This window comes from Oryzias latipes, chromosome 22 (genome assembly GCF_002234675.1).
Source record: "Oryzias latipes chromosome 22, ASM223467v1".
Lineage (NCBI taxonomy): Eukaryota > Metazoa > Chordata > Actinopteri > Beloniformes > Adrianichthyidae > Oryzias > Oryzias latipes.
In genome coordinates, this window is record NC_019880.2 from 1267249 (window position 1) to 1284829 (window position 17581).

The 17581-nt window shown below is 45.7% G+C and overlaps 2 protein-coding genes across 3 annotated transcripts; one reads left to right on the plus strand and one right to left on the minus strand.

Moving 5' to 3' along the window:
* Positions 1-980: 980 nt before the first annotated feature.
* Positions 981-10879, plus strand: pygl (glycogen phosphorylase L). Its single transcript, XM_004082067.3, has 20 exons — positions 981-1283; positions 1402-1503; positions 1582-1660; positions 1737-1840; positions 2222-2353; positions 3526-3637; positions 3806-3888; positions 3973-4110; positions 4253-4345; positions 4733-4879; positions 5870-6033; positions 6862-6976; positions 7048-7149; positions 7945-8092; positions 8620-8678; positions 8752-8893; positions 8973-9180; positions 9256-9390; positions 9465-9531; positions 10415-10879. Exons 1-20 carry the CDS (start codon positions 1041-1043, stop codon positions 10601-10603), a joined length of 2562 nt encoding a protein of 853 aa, XP_004082115.1. The 5' UTR covers positions 981-1040; the 3' UTR covers positions 10604-10879.
* abhd12b (abhydrolase domain containing 12B) lies at positions 10877-17181 on the minus strand. Of its 2 annotated transcripts, none has more exons than XM_004082070.4 (13): positions 16966-17181; positions 15743-16010; positions 14599-14701; positions 14310-14429; positions 13392-13422; positions 13267-13312; positions 12867-12996; positions 12714-12781; positions 12042-12121; positions 11643-11725; positions 11495-11573; positions 11294-11427; positions 10877-11224 (listed from the first exon to the last, which is right to left on the minus strand). In XM_004082070.4, exons 2-13 carry the CDS (start codon positions 15843-15845, stop codon positions 11197-11199), a joined length of 1005 nt encoding a protein of 334 aa, XP_004082118.1. In that variant the 5' UTR covers positions 15846-16010; positions 16966-17181; the 3' UTR covers positions 10877-11196. The 2 variants fall into 2 exon arrangements, with proteins under 2 accessions (XP_004082118.1, XP_011488342.1); XM_011490040.2 differs by having other exon boundaries at positions 11168-11224; positions 12744-12781; positions 16966-17171.
* Between the last annotated feature and the right edge of the window lie 400 nt (positions 17182-17581).

Genomic DNA, 17581 nt, shown 5'->3' on the forward strand with positions numbered 1-17581 from the left:
ACATGCAAGGAACTACTACATGTACGTTTGGGTTTTCAAGAAAAGAATTGTTCTTTCTGCTAAATCAACATAGAAACACGTTTATTTGATGTTTATATGTTAACAGTTTTTATTGGGATTTTTTTGTTGGTGCTGTTCAAAGTTTCCTTTTCCTATTCAGTCACAAAAACACATCAAATTATTTGGAATAGTTTCTGGTTATTTGATTTGGCATTTAATACTCTATTAACATCTGGAAAATATTTCATTCATTAGAGCAGATTCTTAAAAATCAAACCATTAATTAATACATTTCATAGAGACCTGTTCATATTTTAAATCGCTTAAATGTATGAAAAACATAAATGACAGAAATCTTTCCGTTTCCATTGAAGATCACATGTTCCCTAGTTTTGTAGACTAAAACTTGATTTCTCATTTTCTTCATTTCTTCTTTCTGTTCTATTCATGTGAATATGAGTGTCATCTTTTGAAGTTCTCATAAAAATAAATCAGAAAGTCTCTTTAAAAACGCCGCCAAAAGAAGGTCACAGCGCCACCTGTGGGGGAGGAGTCAAAGTGTCGGAAGTCTTGATGGAAATGTACTGAAATGAGGGGGGGCTGGGGGTTCCTGTTTCATTAACCCTTGTGCTATCTTAGATGACCCCACCCTTGCATTGACGTGTTCTCCCTACCATGACAAAGGTGGATAAAGGTGGAAAGATTTCATGTAATCCATGGACACCAGTGAAGATCACAAATCATTGAAGAAAAAAGGTTCAGCGCACTGTCTAGTGGGTCTAGATGACCCAACTCCCAATGGTAAAGTGCCTAGGATAACACAAGGGTTAAAGAACCTTCGGGGGGGGGGGGGGGGTCCCGCGTGCATGTTTGTGATCAGATCAGCTGGGTCATTTGGGGCGCCTCCTCCTCCCCCCACCTGAACCAATGAGAAGCGCGCAGGGGAGGAGCCTCGCGGCTGAAAAGTGGGAGCTCGCGCTCAGCCTCCTGACTCCGCTCGCGCTCCCCACCGGACAGACAGGACGACCCCGCGAGGCAGCATGGCGACCCCACTGACGGACCAGGAGAAGCGGAAGCAGATCAGCATCAGGGGCATCGTGGGGGTGGAGAACGTGGCGGAGCTGAAGAAGGGCTTCAACCGCCACCTGCACTTCACGCTGGTCAAGGACCGGAACATCGCCACGCCCAGAGACTACTACTTCGCGCTGGCCCACACCGTCCGGGACCACCTGGTGGGCAGGTGGATCCGGACGCAGCAGTTCTACTATGAGGCGGACCCGAAGGTGATTCTGCAGGAGCCCAGCAGAACCCGGACTGTTCCGGGTCCTTCAGTCTGTCTCACTGCAGCAACTGTTGCGTAAAGTTTGCAGACTAACAAACAAAGACCCCTCTGTTCTGCAGAGGGTCTACTATCTGTCCCTGGAGTTCTACATGGGCCGGACTCTGCAGAACACCATGATCAACCTGGGGCTGCAGAACGCCTGCGACGAGTCCATCTACCAGGTCTGACACGCGTGCACTGTGCGGGCGCGCGCGCCAGCAGCCCGCGTGACCCCCCTGATCTTTGTGTTGCTCCCACAGCTCGGCCTGGACATGGAGGAGCTGGAGGAGATGGAGGAGGACGCGGGGCTGGGGAATGGAGGTCTGGGCAGACTGGCAGGTAAAAGCTGCAGCCTAAGGAGGAGAGGGGAGGACCTGGACGTGGAAGAGTTTCTAACGACCCCCTTTTTCTGCAGCCTGCTTCTTGGACTCCATGGCCACCTTGGGTCTGGCGGCTTACGGCTACGGCATCCGGTATGAATATGGGATCTTCAACCAGAAGATCAGAGACGGTTGGCAGGTAAACCTCAAAAGCCAATCCAAATCCAGGCCAAGTGGAGCAGAATTGAGCAAGAAAGCCTCCTGAGTAGATGATTAACCAGAACCGGGCCTCGCTCCTGGGGGGCCGCTGGACTGGTGGGGCTCCCTCAGGAGCCTGCAGAGGCTGGTTATGAGTGAATAAACATCATATGTGGTGATAAGGCGCAAACCCGAAGGCTTTGCTCTTTTGAAACCTTCTGGCTGTTTGCAGTTCGGCTCCATCCGTGCAAACATGACCTCTGACCTCTGAACCCGTGACCTGCTGCCAGACTATTCTGGAGCGTTTTAGACTGGAATGATCTGAACACGTGAGAGCCGGTTCCAGTTTCCTGGGCCTTTAACGCCTCCTGACCCCCTGCAGGTGGAGGAAGCGGATGATTGGCTGAGGCACGGAAACCCCTGGGAGAAGGCCCGTCCCGAGTACACGCTGCCGGTTCACTTCTATGGACGCGTGGTGGAGACCAAGGACGGGCCCAAATGGGTCGATACTCAGGTACTAGGCGGACTTCACATTATATGTCATGTTTGGGGTTTCTGATCATTTTTTTTTTACCATTAAAAAGTGAATTGATATCCTAAATGTTTGCTATGAGTCTCTTGCTTATTTCAAACTTCACAACCTAAAAGACTCAGAAACCGTGAACCACACCAAACAAAAACGTGGTTTTGCTGCTGCAGCTTGCAAAACATAACGGGCTCAAATTTAAAGCATCTTCAATGAAACGGGAAATAAGAAATGGCTTTAAATTATGATAATAAAACTGAATGCAAGCAGCTTCAAGCTTCAGAAAGTTATAATTCTTAAAATCCACTTCAACCCAGATCATTAGATTAAGGCCAAATGACGTTCATCATATTTTAACATAAACTAACATGTTTCATCCACTATCTGCTGTACTATCATATTTACACCATGGCCTGTCCAAATTCCTTCACTACTCACTACATGGAGCCCTATTTAGTGCGTTTGCCTTTTTGTAGAACTGTTCGGATCTACAATTCCAAAATCAAGCACCCTAGAACTGATGCTTACTAGATCGCGGAATATAGACCACAATGCATTGCAAGTCAAATATTTTTTGTGAAAAAATGTATTTAAATGTTTTTGTTTTTTTAAGTACATTATTATTATTGTTTTCATTCATCGGAACACAATGAATTCATAAATAGTCTTCATAAAATGCCTGTATTGACTTTTACTTTGTAAAATTGATGACGTCATATTTGCCGGTTTTAAAAAAACAAAACAAAAAACAGTAAAAATAGTAGTTAGCATGGTGTCCGAATTGCTTTTAAAATCCAGGGCAAAGGATAATCCAGCATATATGGTTTTTTAGTTGTTGGCAAGTAGGGACGGAATTTGGACAAGTTCACTGATTTAGAGCCACCGTCAGCATTGTTATATTTACCATAAAAGTATCTTCAAGCTAAAGCAAGAGTAGTGTTAGCATTAGCGTGCTACATGATCTGTAATATTTTTAAGCTAAAGTAAAATTTGTGTTTAGCGTTAGCATGCTACATTCTCCATATTAGTATAATTACGCTTAAGCAAAATTTGTGTTAGCATTAGCATGCTACATTCTCTTGAATATTTTCAACCTAAAGTACAATTTGTGTTAGCGTTAGCATGGGTGCCATAATGCATCCAGATTCCTTCATTTGCAGGTTGTTCTTGCAATGCCGTACGACACGCCCATACCTGGCTACATGAACAACACCGTGAACACAATGAGGCTGTGGTCGGCGCGAGCGCCCAATGACTTCAACCTGAAGGACTGTGAGTGAGGAACACCCCTGCCTCTGTGGCGTGGCCCGACTGTTCCACTCAGTTTACCACACAGCATCCACAACTTCGCAATTTTCGAGGAACTTGCTGCAACTTCCTTTGCCGTTTAAAGCTGATCTCTGTGTGTGTGTGTGTGTGTGTCTGTGTGTCTGTGTGTAGTCAATGTTGGAGATTACATCCAGGCTGTTCTGGACAGGAATCTGGCAGAGAACATTTCCCGTGTTCTCTATCCAAATGACAATGTAAGTCCATGTATCAACAGAAGGTCTCACACTCCCACAAACCCTCCTGAAGTTCTTCCCGCTCCACATGCGTTTGTGCTGCAGTTCTTTGAAGGAAAAGAGCTTCGTCTGAAGCAGGAGTACTTTGTCGTAGCAGCCACACTCCAAGATATCATCCGGCGCTTCAAGACCACCAAGAAAGGAGTTCCTGGTCGCACCTCCTTTGAGAGTTTCCCCAATAAGGTAACCGCGGTGACGTCTCCGTTTTAGAATCATTTAAAGCTACATTTCCATGTAACTCTTTTCAAAACTGTTTTTGTGCATTAATAGATTAAATGTTGTTGCCGTGGCAGCAGAAAAAAAAACAGGATGTCAATTTCTGCAGGTCGCCATTCAGCTGAACGACACTCATCCCGCCATGGCCATCCCAGAGCTGATGAGGGTCTTTGTGGACATCGAGAAGCTGGACTGGGACACGGTGAGGAAAATGTTTGGTTAATGACAACGTGTAACAGGAAGTGAGGGTGAGTCAATCATGCACAAGTAGGAACACGTCACACGATTGAAGTCTGGCCCTTGGGATTATGGGAAGTTTGGGTTCTTCCACTGTAGACCTCCATCGGTTTATTTAACTTTGCTCTGCCGTTGCTTTTCATCCTTCTCCTGATGACATTGGTGTGTTCCAGCTTTAACATGAGGATACAAGTAATGTTCCCTTAAAAATATTAGGTGTATACTTTTTTTGTGACAAAATAAAGCGTATCCTTTGAAGTCATTTATCTGGAGAAAGACCCCCCCCCCCGCCTGCACAGGTATGCATTGCCATGGCTTTACCCCCGTCACAGTGGGAATCTTGTCTTTGCAGGCGTGGGACCTGACCAGACGCACCTTTGCCTACACAAACCACACGGTCCTCCCCGAGGCTCTGGAGCGCTGGCCCGTGCAGCTCCTGGAGAACCTCCTCCCCAGACACCTGCAGATCATCTACCAGATCAACCAGACCCACCTGGATGTCAGTATTGAAGGTCTCCAATTCTGTGGTCACCCAGCAGTTGTTGAAACCAGAGGTTTAAAACCATCACAGGGTTTGGTGAAATCGTCTGTGTTGTTGATTTAATGACTCAGTGATGAAAATGGCAATATGGTTAAAATAGCCATTTTGATGCTATTAACCTCAGTATGCTACCATTAGCATTTCATGCTAGCACACTAATTGTAGTGTTGTCTTTGTCCTGTTAGCATGTTAAGTCTGTGTTGTCTAAGCAGTGGTAACATGCTAACGTTAGCATAGAGTCAGAGTTCTATTGGTAACATTAGCCATCTGAGGTAACTTCCGCAAATATTAAAATTATCTTTGGTTGCGTCCTAGTCCCTTCCCTAATCACTATTTAGAGCGTTCTCCATTTTTCATGTGCTTTCCGAATCAACAATTCCAAAATCCAGAGCCCAAAAATTTCCCAGAATTCTCTGCAAAAAACCAGTGTGCATTGATGCTCACTAGATCTGTGAATTTATACCACAATGCATTGTGTCACAGCAATTTTTACCAAAAAAATGTATTTAAATGTATTTTTTAATAAACCAGCAACGTTTTTATCTTCAGAGGACAGTGGATCCTAAATAATCGTCACAAAACGCTCATATTAATTAAATTTTAACTTTGTAAAATCGATGACGTCATATCTGCAATTCTTTTAAAAATAAAAAAAAGTTATGAGCGTGGTTTGGGAATTGCTTTTAAAATTCAGGGCAGTACATAGAGCAGGACTAGGGGTTAGGGCGGGAAGTCGGAGACGGCTCACGCTTTAATGAACATTATCGTTTTAGTGTTAGCTTACTAATGTTAGCGTGCTAATGTTAGCGTGCTAACTTTAATATTAATGTGATTTTATTCATCTGGGTGTCAAAAAAAGGAAATATTTTTAGTCTTCATGTCAAGTGGTCGGTGAGAATCAGCGAGAAAAATCCTGAAGCCTGAACACTTGTAACTGTATGTCTACAGAAAATTGCTGCTCTGTTTCCGAAAGACATGGACAAGCTGAGGAAAATGTCTTTGATCGAGGAGGACGGCTGCAAGAGGGTGAACATGGCGCACCTGTGCATCGTGGGCTCCCACGCCGTGAATGGAGTCGCTGAGATACACTCCAACATCATCAAGACCCAAGTGTAGGCGCTCCACTGCTGCTCTTACCAAACCAGACTTTCAAAATACCTTTCCTCATGCGTTGGGCCAGACTTGTGCCATGAAGTGTTGCGCTCGCTTAGCAGCAACTTCCTGTTTCGTAGCTGCTTCTTTGTAGAACAGCAGGTTTTATCTGGTTGATGAACCCTTTCACACCAACCGTTTAGCTCCACATTATTAAAATGACCGTAACTCTTTACCCGTTTACGCATTGTTCTGACGCAGACAAAAGCATGTTTGTGGAGAGATGCAGCACTTTGCAGAACGTTTACGTCTTCAACATAAAGCAGTTCCTTCAGAATCTGTCGGATGAGTTATTGGCATAAATAGTTGAAGCGTTACGGTAATTTAAAGAACGTCTTTATCTTTTACTGAACATTTGCAGAATACAGTACAAAAATACAATATTTATAACAAAATGATATAAGAATAAATAAGCTCTGAAAACAAAACATTATTTTAGCCATGAATAACAACATTTTTATTAAAAAAAAGAAAACATCATGATCTTTGTGATCAAAACTATTAAAACCAAACATTAAAAATAATGTTGAAAATCAACAAAAAGAGTCTGTGATGAATTTCTGGATGTTTTTCCATAATTTGTCAGTGAAATCACAGACTAGAATAAGAGCTAAAACTCTATAAATCTTTCACATCACTGTCCCACCCAGTTGCTTGTTGAAGTTTGTAAGGGGCGGAGCTTCATTTCCTCCGGGTGGGGGGGGGGGTGCTCATTTCCCTTCAGAACTTTATTTTTTTTTTCCTACTTGTTTTTAAATTTCATGATTTCTTTTTCTTTTTTCCTGCAGATTTCGTGACTTCAGCGAACTGGAGCCCGGGAAGTTTCAAAATAAAACCAACGGCATCACTCCCAGACGCTGGCTGCTGCTCTGCAACCCGGGACTGGCTGAGCTCATCGCTGAGGTCTGTTCCCGCCAGAGTGGATGAGCCCCCGCTGGCGCCAGCACCACTCACCTGGACGGTTTGTCTTCCAGGTGATCGGGGAGGATTACGTGAAGGACCTCAGTCAGCTCAGGAAGCTGAACGACTTTGTGAACAACGCCGCTTTCATTCGCGACGTCTCTAAAGTCAAGCAGGTAGAGACGTGACAGCTGGCGCCATGTATGTTAAATATAGTCATACATGTCCTGAATCGATTTGAAACGCACACATGTATACCTGGGTAACGTTAAATGAGACAAATGCAGGGAACAGGTGAGTGAAATTAAAGAAAATAACTTTTGGCTTCAGATTTAGATGGAAGTTAACCAAAAAATTTGTTTTTCCCCATAGACCTGAAGATGGCGCTATATGCAATAATCATGCTAATAATAGACATGCTAACATGGCAGACAGATGTTTTACTTTTAAAATTAGTATTTGAATGTTTTTCCTCTTAGTTTTGCAATGTTCTGATGACATCATATGATGGGCGGAGTCATCTTGAACGCCAAATCAGAATGGAATAGAATAAAACTGGAGTAATTGTTACAGAAAAATGCACTTTGCATGCCTGACAATTCTATGTTTCAATGCAATAACACTGACTTAATTGTGTGTAGAATATTTGAAAATAGAATTTCACATTTGGTATTTTAGTGAAGTAACTCTACCACTGTGAACATTTAGACATGAGAAGTTTTGAACATTTCATTGGGTTAAAATCGTCCGACCTGTTTTTGCTGCTCAGGTGTTTGAACCGTCATGGAAAACTTCACCTTTCATTATTTCTGCTGCAGAAGCATGACTGAGTTATTGGTGCAACGCGTGACCACATTTCTCCTGCAGGGAACGCCACGCGCCCGGACAGGACCCCGCTGTGATTCAGCGCTTTCGCGGCCGCGCCCCCGTTTTCTCTCATCGCTCCTGACGTGACGTTTGCGTTTCTGCAGGACAACAAGCTGAAGTTCGCCCAGTACCTGGAGAAGGAGTACAGGGTCAAAATCAACCTGGCGTCCATGTTCGACGTCCACGTGAAGAGGATCCACGAGTACAAGCGGCAGCTGCTCAACTGCCTGCACATCATTGCCTTGTACAACCGTAGGTGCAGCGGCCTGACGGACGGCTGCCATGACTCCTCCTGACGTGTGGAAGATTCCCACACCTGATGTTAAAACACACATGAGGAATGTTGGCACCTGAGGCTGAAGCGGGAATTTTCCATGCAGAACGGCGGTTTCATTACCATCAGCTCCGCTTCATCTGCTTTCCAGCCTGAGGGTTTTGATTTGATTTGATTTGAAATGGTTTATTTCAAGCAATCAAAGCAAGAATAATGCACAAAACAACAGAATCAGCAGTCATGCATTCATACAAAGACGCAGCTATAATTAGAGATGAAATCAAAGATGGCCTGAAAGGGAGTGGAAGGAAGCAAACTTGTTTAATCCCACCCCTTATGATTAAATGTAACTGATTAAAAAACAACAGAATATCAGGAAACATAGACATACAACCATTTCCAAAAGCATCATAGCACATGCAGATCAAGTATCAAAAGTTTTCACACCAAACATTAAAATGATCCTAAAATGATTTAATTTCCTCTTTTTTTTTTTGCCCTGAAGGCATCAGAAAGAACCCCGCCGCCCCTTTCGTTCCCCGGACGGTGATCATCGGTGGAAAGGTGACGCTGCGGCTCAGCTGAAGCTCCTGAAACCAGCGAACCTGCCTGACGTGCTCTCTGCCGCCCCCTGCAGGCTGCCCCCGGCTACTACATGGCCAAAATGATCATCAAGCTCATCACCTCGGTGGCCGACGTGGTGAACAACGACCCCGTGGTTGGAAGCAAGCTGAAGGTCATCTACCTGGAGAACTACAGGGTTTCCCTGGCAGAGAAAGGTACCGGTTCCGGTTCTGAGGTTCTCGGATCCCCTCGTCTGGAGCGAAGCGGCAGATTTTCTCTCCTCTTCCTCTCCAGTGATTCCAGCCACTGATTTATCGGAGCAGATCTCCACCGCCGGCACCGAGGCCTCAGGAACGGGCAACATGAAGTTCATGCTGAACGGAGCCCTGACCATCGGCACCATGGACGGCGCCAACGTGGAGATGGCCGAGGAGGCCGGGGAGGAGAACCTCTTCATCTTTGGGATGAGGGTGGAGGAGGTGGCCGAGATGGACAAAAAGGGGTGAGGATTCCAAACTGAAGGTCCCATCTGAACGCTTCAGAGTAGTTCTGGCGTTAAATGCGTCCGTGTGTGCAGATACGACGCCATGGCGTACTACAACAAGATCCCTGAGCTGAAACACGTGATGGACCAGATCACCAGTGGATTCTTCAGCCCCAAAAACCCAGACCTCTTCAAAGATCTGACGGAAATGCTCTTCAAACACGATCGGTGAGGAGGTTCTCCGGCGAGAAGCTTCTGCAGGTGTTCCTGTTCCGCTCTCCTGACCTCTGACCTCTCCTCAGCTTCAAGGTGTTTGCAGACTTTGAAGACTACATGAAATGTCAGGAAAAAGTCAGCCAACTTTACCAGGTAACGTCTGCCGCCGGCAGGTGCTGATCCGATCCATCGTTTGATGAAGAAAGTCGTCTGTTCACAGCAACCCTTTATTTCCTGGTGGGGTCATGGAAACACGCTGCAGTTCTAGTAATGTGCAGTTTTCCTCTGGATAAACATGTGACATCTGTGACCGGGATGGCGTTTTCTCCACAGGCGGGTTCACGAAAGCCTTAGTCACACGGCGGGGGTCTGCCCCGCACGGGTTCTAAGAGGAGCGCACGTGCGTCTTTCAGGCTCATACGGCCACCTCAGAGGCGGAACGTACCATTGTGGTGCGTGCGATAGGTGTATCATGAAGTATTCCTAACAACGATGGCAGTATCACGCACTGACGTACGGGTAACGCTGTTGTACGGCGTCCGTACGCTACACTCTAGTCGTCAGTGAGGTGTGAGTACGGACTCCTTACTGACCGCATGAATGCTGCACGCATGCGTCCACGCGTCACCTGAACGGTACTAATCTATGCGACACGCCTGCGTCTCACCGACTTCCCCTCACGTGTTGTAGACGTGTTCACCGCGACCTGTCGCTGCGGCAGGACCGTAGAAAAAAAGGGTTCACGGCGTGACCTATGACCTCCATATTTGCTGCGGGTCCCGGACACCAGCAGGCTGCCGTTAGGACGGCTGGGACTAAAGGCTGAAAGCTGTGTCAGAAAGATGTCTGGTAAAATAAAAAGACTGGAGTCGGATTCTAACTTTTACTGGTTTCTGAGCAAAATGAGGAAAAAGTACTTTGGAGTCGCGTCCCCGGACTCCAACGGCTGCTGCAGACTTCCTGCTTTTGTTGTGACTCCCAAATGAAATCTGAGCGTTTGGTCTGTAACGGCGCCGCCTGTGTGTTTGACCCGCAGAACCCAGTGGAGTGGACCAAGATGGTGATCAGGAACATCGCCGGCACGGGGAAGTTCTCCAGTGACAGAACCATCACGGAGTACGCCACAGAGGTGTGGGGGGTGGAGCCCACCGACCTGAAAATCCCGCCGCCAAACGAGCCCAGAGAGGCCATCGAGGAGACGGTCCGGGCGCTGAAGAAGATGTGAAGCCAGCAGGGGGGCGCCCTCGTGTTTCCATTTTCCTCGCTGAAGAACCGGCTGCTGCTGAGTTCTTAGTCTGACGTTTCTGCGTCAGCGCCCACAGAGCCTGCTGGCTGCCTCAGCTCCAGGATTTAGTCTGCTCCCAGTCTCAGCTGAGGACTCGGTAGTTTTTGATAACTTTTGTGCATCTTCCTGTGGTTTGTAGCAGGATTGTGTCTTAACCTGTAGAGAACAGACGTGCTCTCCACGCTGACTTCAAATAAAAGATTAACTATAAAATGATGTGAAACGACTTTTATTTCAAGATTTAAAAGCTGTTACTGAGCCTCGAGGTTCAGTTCACTTTTCTGTTCGCTCTTTCTTTTTTTGTAACTCTTGTGCTATCCTAGACACTTGTTGGGAGGTGGGTCATCTAGACCCACTAGACAGTGCTCTGAACCTTTTTTCTTCAATGATTTGTGATCTTCACTGGTGTCCATGGATTACATGAAATCTTTCCACCTTTATCCACCTTTGTCATGGTAGGGAGAACACCTCAATGGATGGGGGGTCATATAAGATAGCACAAGGGTTGATTAAGTAATCGAGGAGAAGCTGCTTCACCGTCTTGAGTTTTGCAAAAATTTCCTGCAACAAAAAAGTTCTGATCAGCTGTTTGACTTCATCCTAAGGCAAACGAGAACCTTTTGAACGTACTTGACTATTTCTGGTAAACTGGGGTCCATGTAGATGTTGCTGTGAGAAAATCCCAGATCAGCAGGATAGGAGACCATGGCGACCCGATCGTCTGTGCCGAACTCTCGCTGCGCCTCCAGGGAGACCTGGTAGAGCTGAACAAAGAGATCCGTTTGAGCAACAAAGGGCCAAACGTTGGCGTGCGTGAAGCAGCGGCTGCACCTGCTGGCCCATGCGATGAGGAACCACGTTGTCGTCCTCGGCGTGCAGGATGAGGAGCGGGCAGGTGAGCGTCTTCAAGCTGCAAGCGTCCACAGGACAATCAGCTTCTGGTCTTCAGCGCTGGACGGTCGCTGGAACCAAAACTCACTTTTTATCGTTGGCAAATTCAATCTGGTTCTTTTCCAGAAGGTCAAAGAGGAAGTCCTTCAATCCTGGAAGGAACGTGTAGATCTGAGAGAAACGGAAAGGAACAGGATGGATGTGGGTCCTTCAGGAACCTCAGCAGGTTCAAAGGAACAGAAATGAGCTCGGAAAACAGAAAGGCTGGACTTCAGCTAAAGAAAATCCATCCAAACAAGAAACGAGCCATTCCAGGCGTCTCGTTTATCTTTTAAAACAATTTCCCTCAGAAGATACATTTGGATGTTTGCGTCCAGTGGAGGAGGCATATTCATATTCATGTCATCCTAGATCCTATTCTAGAACCATTCCAAAGGTCCGTTCTGTAAATATTGTGGATTTTCCACTCAGGATCAAAACTTCCTACCTTAGTGAGCAGCAGGTTTGCTGCAACGTCTCCAATTCTTGTGTACGGAGCTTCAAGTATCAAAGCATCCACTGCTGCCTCTGCAGGAACAAACCAGTAAAAGCAGAACGCTGTAAAAATGGAGATTTCAGTGGAAGCTGGTAGCTTCTGTGAAGGTGATGGTCCATAGCAACCATTGAGTTTTTTGCAGCTGATGAGCAGATCTAGTGTGTAGAAATGTTTGATTTTAAATCCATTGTTGTAATTTGCTTAGCAACCAGTGTTGGACGAGGGCCGGAGCTAAAGACGAGCTTTAAAGTTTGACCTCATGGACTTTAGTGTTGTCTGGACAAACGGGGAGAAAGGCTTTGGGGTTGGGGCTCACTGTGGGGGGGTCCAACAGAAAAACATTTCTGCGATCCAAAACTTTCATGTCAAATGTCTTATGCTCCGTGTAAAAACAGAAGTTTACGTTTATCCTGCAGGAGCTGTTAGAAGGAAGTTAGTTTTAAATAAACGTTTTAAAGTTCGGTTGCCATGGAGATCATTTCTGAGGGGCGGAGTCACTATTTCAAAAACAGTTTGGGAACATTTGCAAACTTTACAACACGCATTTTCCTATCTACAAGAAAAGTTGTTTAAAGTTTTAGACACCAAACAGTTTTTCTTTTGTTGTTTTGTCTTTCCTGTTACCATGACAACCTGAGGGGAGGAGGGCCCCACCTCCTTCCTGTAGTCTGACTGCAGCGTTGGTGGCCACCCTGCAAAAACAAACGAGCTCCTTAGAAACCAGAGTTTGAGACCGAAGCTGCGGAGAAAAATCCTTCAAAGGAGCCGGAGTCTGACCCCGAACCCAGAGAGTGACCCCACAGGCACACGGGGCTGCCCCCGCTGCGCGTCTTCGCCCACTGCTGCAGGTAGAGGGCGTCAGAGGTCAGCCCTGCCTCGCTGGGATGTCCAGAGGAATCTCCGAAACCTTTGAGTCACAAAACAAAATCACAGCGAGTTCACTTAAAAACCTGCAGCTCTGGACACAAAATCATTTAACAAAGCTTTTATAAAAAAAGCTAGTTTAGTTTTTACTTAGGTGGGTTTGAGCAGTTGTTTGATTTACCATGATACACATTTTCTTTGAAAAAAAGCTATTGTATTTCTAAAACTGTTAACCTATCAAACGATTTTGATTGGCATTTGGGATAAAAAATGGGATTTCTGTTTCTAATAATGGATGTAGGCGGTCCTTCACCTCTGTAGTCCAAAGATAAAACATGGAAGCCAGCAGCGCTCAGGAGCTGTGGATCCCAGAGAAAAACACTCCTTCAGACTCGAACGCTCCAGATTTCAGTGTGAACACAGGAGTCGTGAACTCACCGTCACCAGTTCCACTCTGTGCCTCAGCGCTCTGCAGAAACACAAATCCATGTCATTTAGAGCAGCACAGGCTTCCATTTTTCCACATCAAATGTCATTCTTTCTGTTTTTTTGCAGATAATTGATCATTCTGTTCTCATCAGTTATATCTGTAATTTTTCAATAAAATAGTTTGAATATTCAGTACATCTTTTTCTGTTTCCACTCCTTTCAGGATAATCAGGTTTTCCTTCCGTCCTCATTTTTCATCCAGGACCAGTTTGGTCTCTCTCGGGGTCACAGGTCACTACGTTCAGGGAAAAGGTGGGTTCTTCCTGGATACTCTGTCAGTCAATTTAGCTTTGTAGCTTTTGAACGGGACTTTTCATTTTTCATCTTTTGTTCAGGGTTGTGACACATTTCCATCCATCTGTAACTCTGACCTGTGACTGATTCTGGAGGTTCGGACCGCTACACGGCTTGTTCATTTCATTGATGGAAGCTTCTTTTCTTTGATTTTATTCTGAAATATGCAGCATTTAGTTTATTTATAGCTTTTTCAGTGTCTGCAGATCCTTTAGAATGTATGCTTTCTAAACGTCTTTCCTTTCTTTAGGCCTCTCCACGGTTAAAGTTTTTAAACTCTTTTTTTCACATTTATTCTGTTTTTTCCTCAGAATTTCCTGCACGTTTGAAGACATTTCTGCCTTCCTCAGTCTTTTCTGCAAATTCAACAAATGGATTTTAGTCTGGAAACGCGTTGATGATGTTCAAACTTCCGTGTATTTCAGACTCGTTTTCCTTTCAGCTTCTGAATCGTTTTGTGCTAAAACATGTTGATGATCTGGAGGCTGCGTAACCGTGGAAACCTTTGCAGATACCCTCTGGTCTCTAGTGAGGCGAGATGAAGGATCTCTACCCATGACGCTCTTTTCCCACCTGGTCCCTACGTTGCCATGGAGATAAATGATAACAGGCTGGCCGTCTCCCAGAGCCTCCTGATACCAGTCGGCGCTTCTCCCAGAGGCCGCCTCCCATTGGCTGGCGGGGAGTGTGTGCCTACAAGGGCCGAGAGAAGAGGAAGAGTAAGCACAACAAAACATGGCACTCAAGTTTCAGGATCTGTGCGGCTGAACGGATGCGGCTCCTGTCCTCCAGGAACCGCCTGCACCAAACAAGCATGCAGCATTTTCTGTGGCGCCTCAGCGGCCAGCGGCGGCCTACCTACCACACTCCCACCCAGACGTCCTCCTCCGTGTTGAGGTAGAAGTTGCAGGTGTGGTTCAGCACATCCTGAGGTCGGCTGAGGTCCACGAAGAATGGAACCCTCACTGTGGAGGAGAGGACCACAGGTGAGTGTCACCTGACCAACCTGCAGACCGTCTGCGTCCGAGTCCGGAAGAAAGCCGGAGAACGTGGACTCAAGAACGTTAAAGGAGGGAAGAAGTGAAGGAACAGAGGCGCCACCTCCACAGGATGTCTGCAGAGATTTGAGTTCAGGTTGTTGGAGAGAAAACAAAAAGTCCGGTCGACTGTTTTTGAATGTTTCCAATGACTTCAGTTCTGAAATGAGGAAAAGATCCTGATCTGATGCAGATGCGTCACGGTTCTCTGAGCCGTTAACGGTGAAGAGGAGAACCTGAAAAGATCTTAGGCCCACAGGAAGCGTCAGACGTTCTGAACGTTTGTGTCTGAACGAAGGCTGCAGGACGTCCGCTGAAATCTGCTTCTCCTGCAAAGACGCCTCTCAAAATCCCACGTATGAGATTAGAAGGTTTAAAAGGATCCCAAAAAACCAGTTATTTAAGAAACTGAACTATCCAACAGATGAATGAGAGTTTGTTATTTAACAAACAAACACTTGAATAAACTACATGACCTCCTAAAGTAACCAGTACTCCGTTGGGAAGAAAAATGTTCTGTAGACGGAAATAATAACGCTTAAAAATACTTATTAAGTGTGAAAAAAACTGTAGATAGCTGGTTTAATTGAAATGCTTTTAGGAGAAAATCTCTTCTCTCTCTCTGAAGTTTTTTCTGCAAAAATGATGAAACAAAATGAGCTGAATTAGTCTTAAAATCTCTTCCTGGTAATCGAGCACGGCGGTGGAAGGATGGTGATTAGAGTTGTTGCTGAGAGAGGACTCAGAACTGCTTTTCGTCTCACAGAAACCCCCCCAAAAAAGCGTGAAGACTAAACAAATCCAGGCGCTGCAAACGTCCAATCAAAGTCCAGCTTTGGCCGTGTGTGTGTGGGGGGGGGATCATAAATGTCAGAAAACAGGCCATGTTAGAACATAATGGAAACTAAATTCTACGTCTACGGTTTCCTTCAGACAACAGTGATCCACACAGCAGGAGCAGAGACTTACACAGGTGAGCGAACACGGCGTGACTCAGTAACCATGGAAACAGGTAGAGGAAAACAGGGACTGAAGCATAGACGCTGATCAGGAGCGTCAAGGTTCTCCTCATGTCTGCAGCGGCACGTTCTGCTCTGACGGCAGGAGCGTTGGGTAATCCAGAGGATCCGGGTCAACGGTCAACCACCGACCCGGTCCTGCTCCCTCTGCCAGAGGAAGCGCTCCCGCCAGAGGAGGCGTGTCCTGTTCCTCATCCTCAGGAAGGCGGCGTTCATGTCTGGAACATGTGAGAAATGAGGAGCAGCATCAACCTTGTGGAGTTTACGTTTTGATTCTGACATTTTAAACCTGAAAGTACAAACATTGGGGAAAGGACACACTCAGCCAATGCAATGCATTGTGGGAGTTGAAGTTTTTGCAGTAATACTGCCACTAGCTCATAAACGTGTGTTGATAATCCCATTCTGAGATTAATTTCACCTTCTGATGTAAATATTTGGGATTTCTGAACCCTTTTTTTGGTGTTTTTTCATACTTTCTGAAGGACTTTCAGGTGTTTTGTTTTTATCTCAATGCGTCAGATCAGATGTGTTTCTCCTTTTCAAAGACACTCTGTGTCCTTCCAGTCGTTCCTTGTGTTGTTTTGTCTTCTCTGTGTGGTTTGAAGTCATTGTTAACATGAAGGAGTTTTGTGTTTTGCTTTTTACGCACAAATTCCTCTTCAGATCAGTTTGCGTTTCTGCGATGTTTGAACATGAAACCTTTTGGAAGGATCGGCTGAGAACCTGAAGAACAGACGTGCTGTTGGAGTGCAGAGTCTTGTGTTTACACACTAACACTCTGTGTGTGTGTGTGTGTGTGTGTGTGTGTGTGTGTGAGGGCTGTTGTGTATCCTTCAGTGCTGCGTTTTGCTGCTTCAGCAAAGCCAAAACACAAAGTGGGCAGTGTTCACCTGCTGGTCAGCTGGCACTTTAGTGAGAGTTTATCCTGCAGCAGATCAGGACTGTAAGCAGGTTAAGGTGGATACACGCCTTTCAAAATAAAGGTCAACTTCCACAGAAGTTCCTAATTTAAAGGTTATTTGTGAAGTCCAGTTCACACTCAAGGCAAAGGGATTTACAGAAACAAACTAACAGCAAAAAGACAAACCATAAAGTATCATTTCATTTGGATTTTAGAATAAAAGTGGGCGGATAAAAGTTGGTCTGGAAAGAACCGGTTTCAGTCCAAACCTCAGTGGACGTCTGTCACACATCAGCAGGAAGAGAGTTCCAGATTCCAGAACCTGCAGTCCAAACTCTGGGCTACGGTCCGTCCCTCAGCTTCCCAACATCCCTCTGGTCCAGGTGGGACAAACATGTTCCAGATGTTCTATGATGCTAAAAAGACAGGAACCCAAGCAGAGCTGCTTTAAAGTCTGTCCTCTGAGCAACAGGAAGTGCAGAGGACCCATGTGGTTGTACTTCCTGGTTTTAGTCAGGACCAGCAGCAGCGTTCTGGATGAACATCAACTGCTTTCCTGAGTCCGGACCGTTACAGCAGCCGAACCTGCTGCAGATGAATGAGCGGAAACGTCTCTGAAGGTCGGGTTCTGACAGTAGAACTTTGGTTCTGATGACGTCACAGTAAACTGTTTGGGATTTTATTGATTTAAAGTGACTCTTAAAGCTCCCATCAGACTTCATGATTGCACTGAGATTTCTGATCGGACTTGTGTGTTTTAGAGGAAGAAGTTCTCAGGAATGTTTTTGTTGTTCCTCCGGAACAAAGATTTTTGTTTGAATCTGTGTTCTGCTGCAGAACATTGTTCCACTGGCTGATCTGTTGCAGTGACAGAGGAACTCCACT

What these genes read in the sequence shown, in the direction of transcription:
- pygl (XM_004082067.3), top strand. Translation starts at nt 1,041, where the DNA reads ATGGCGACCCCACTGACGGACCAGGAGAAGCGGAAGCAGATCAGCATC. An exon ending in AACATCATCAAGACCCAAGT is followed by an intron (nt 6,034 to 6,861) that starts GTAGGCGCTCCA and finishes TTTTTCCTGCAG; the next exon opens with ATTTCGTGACTTCAGCGAAC. An exon ending in ATGCTCTTCAAACACGATCG is followed by an intron (nt 9,391 to 9,464) that starts GTGAGGAGGTTC and finishes ACCTCTCCTCAG; the next exon opens with CTTCAAGGTGTTTGCAGACT.
- abhd12b (XM_004082070.4), bottom strand. Translation starts at nt 15,845, where the DNA reads ATGAGGAGAACCTTGACGCTCCTGATCAGCGTCTATGCTTCAGTCCCT. An exon ending in ACAGAGTGGAACTGGTGACG is followed by an intron (nt 13,313 to 13,391) that starts GTGAGTTCACGA and finishes TGGGATCCACAG; the next exon opens with CTCCTGAGCGCTGCTGGCTT. An exon ending in CTCATCGCATGGGCCAGCAG is followed by an intron (nt 11,428 to 11,494) that starts GTGCAGCCGCTG and finishes CTCTTTGTTCAG; the next exon opens with CTCTACCAGGTCTCCCTGGA.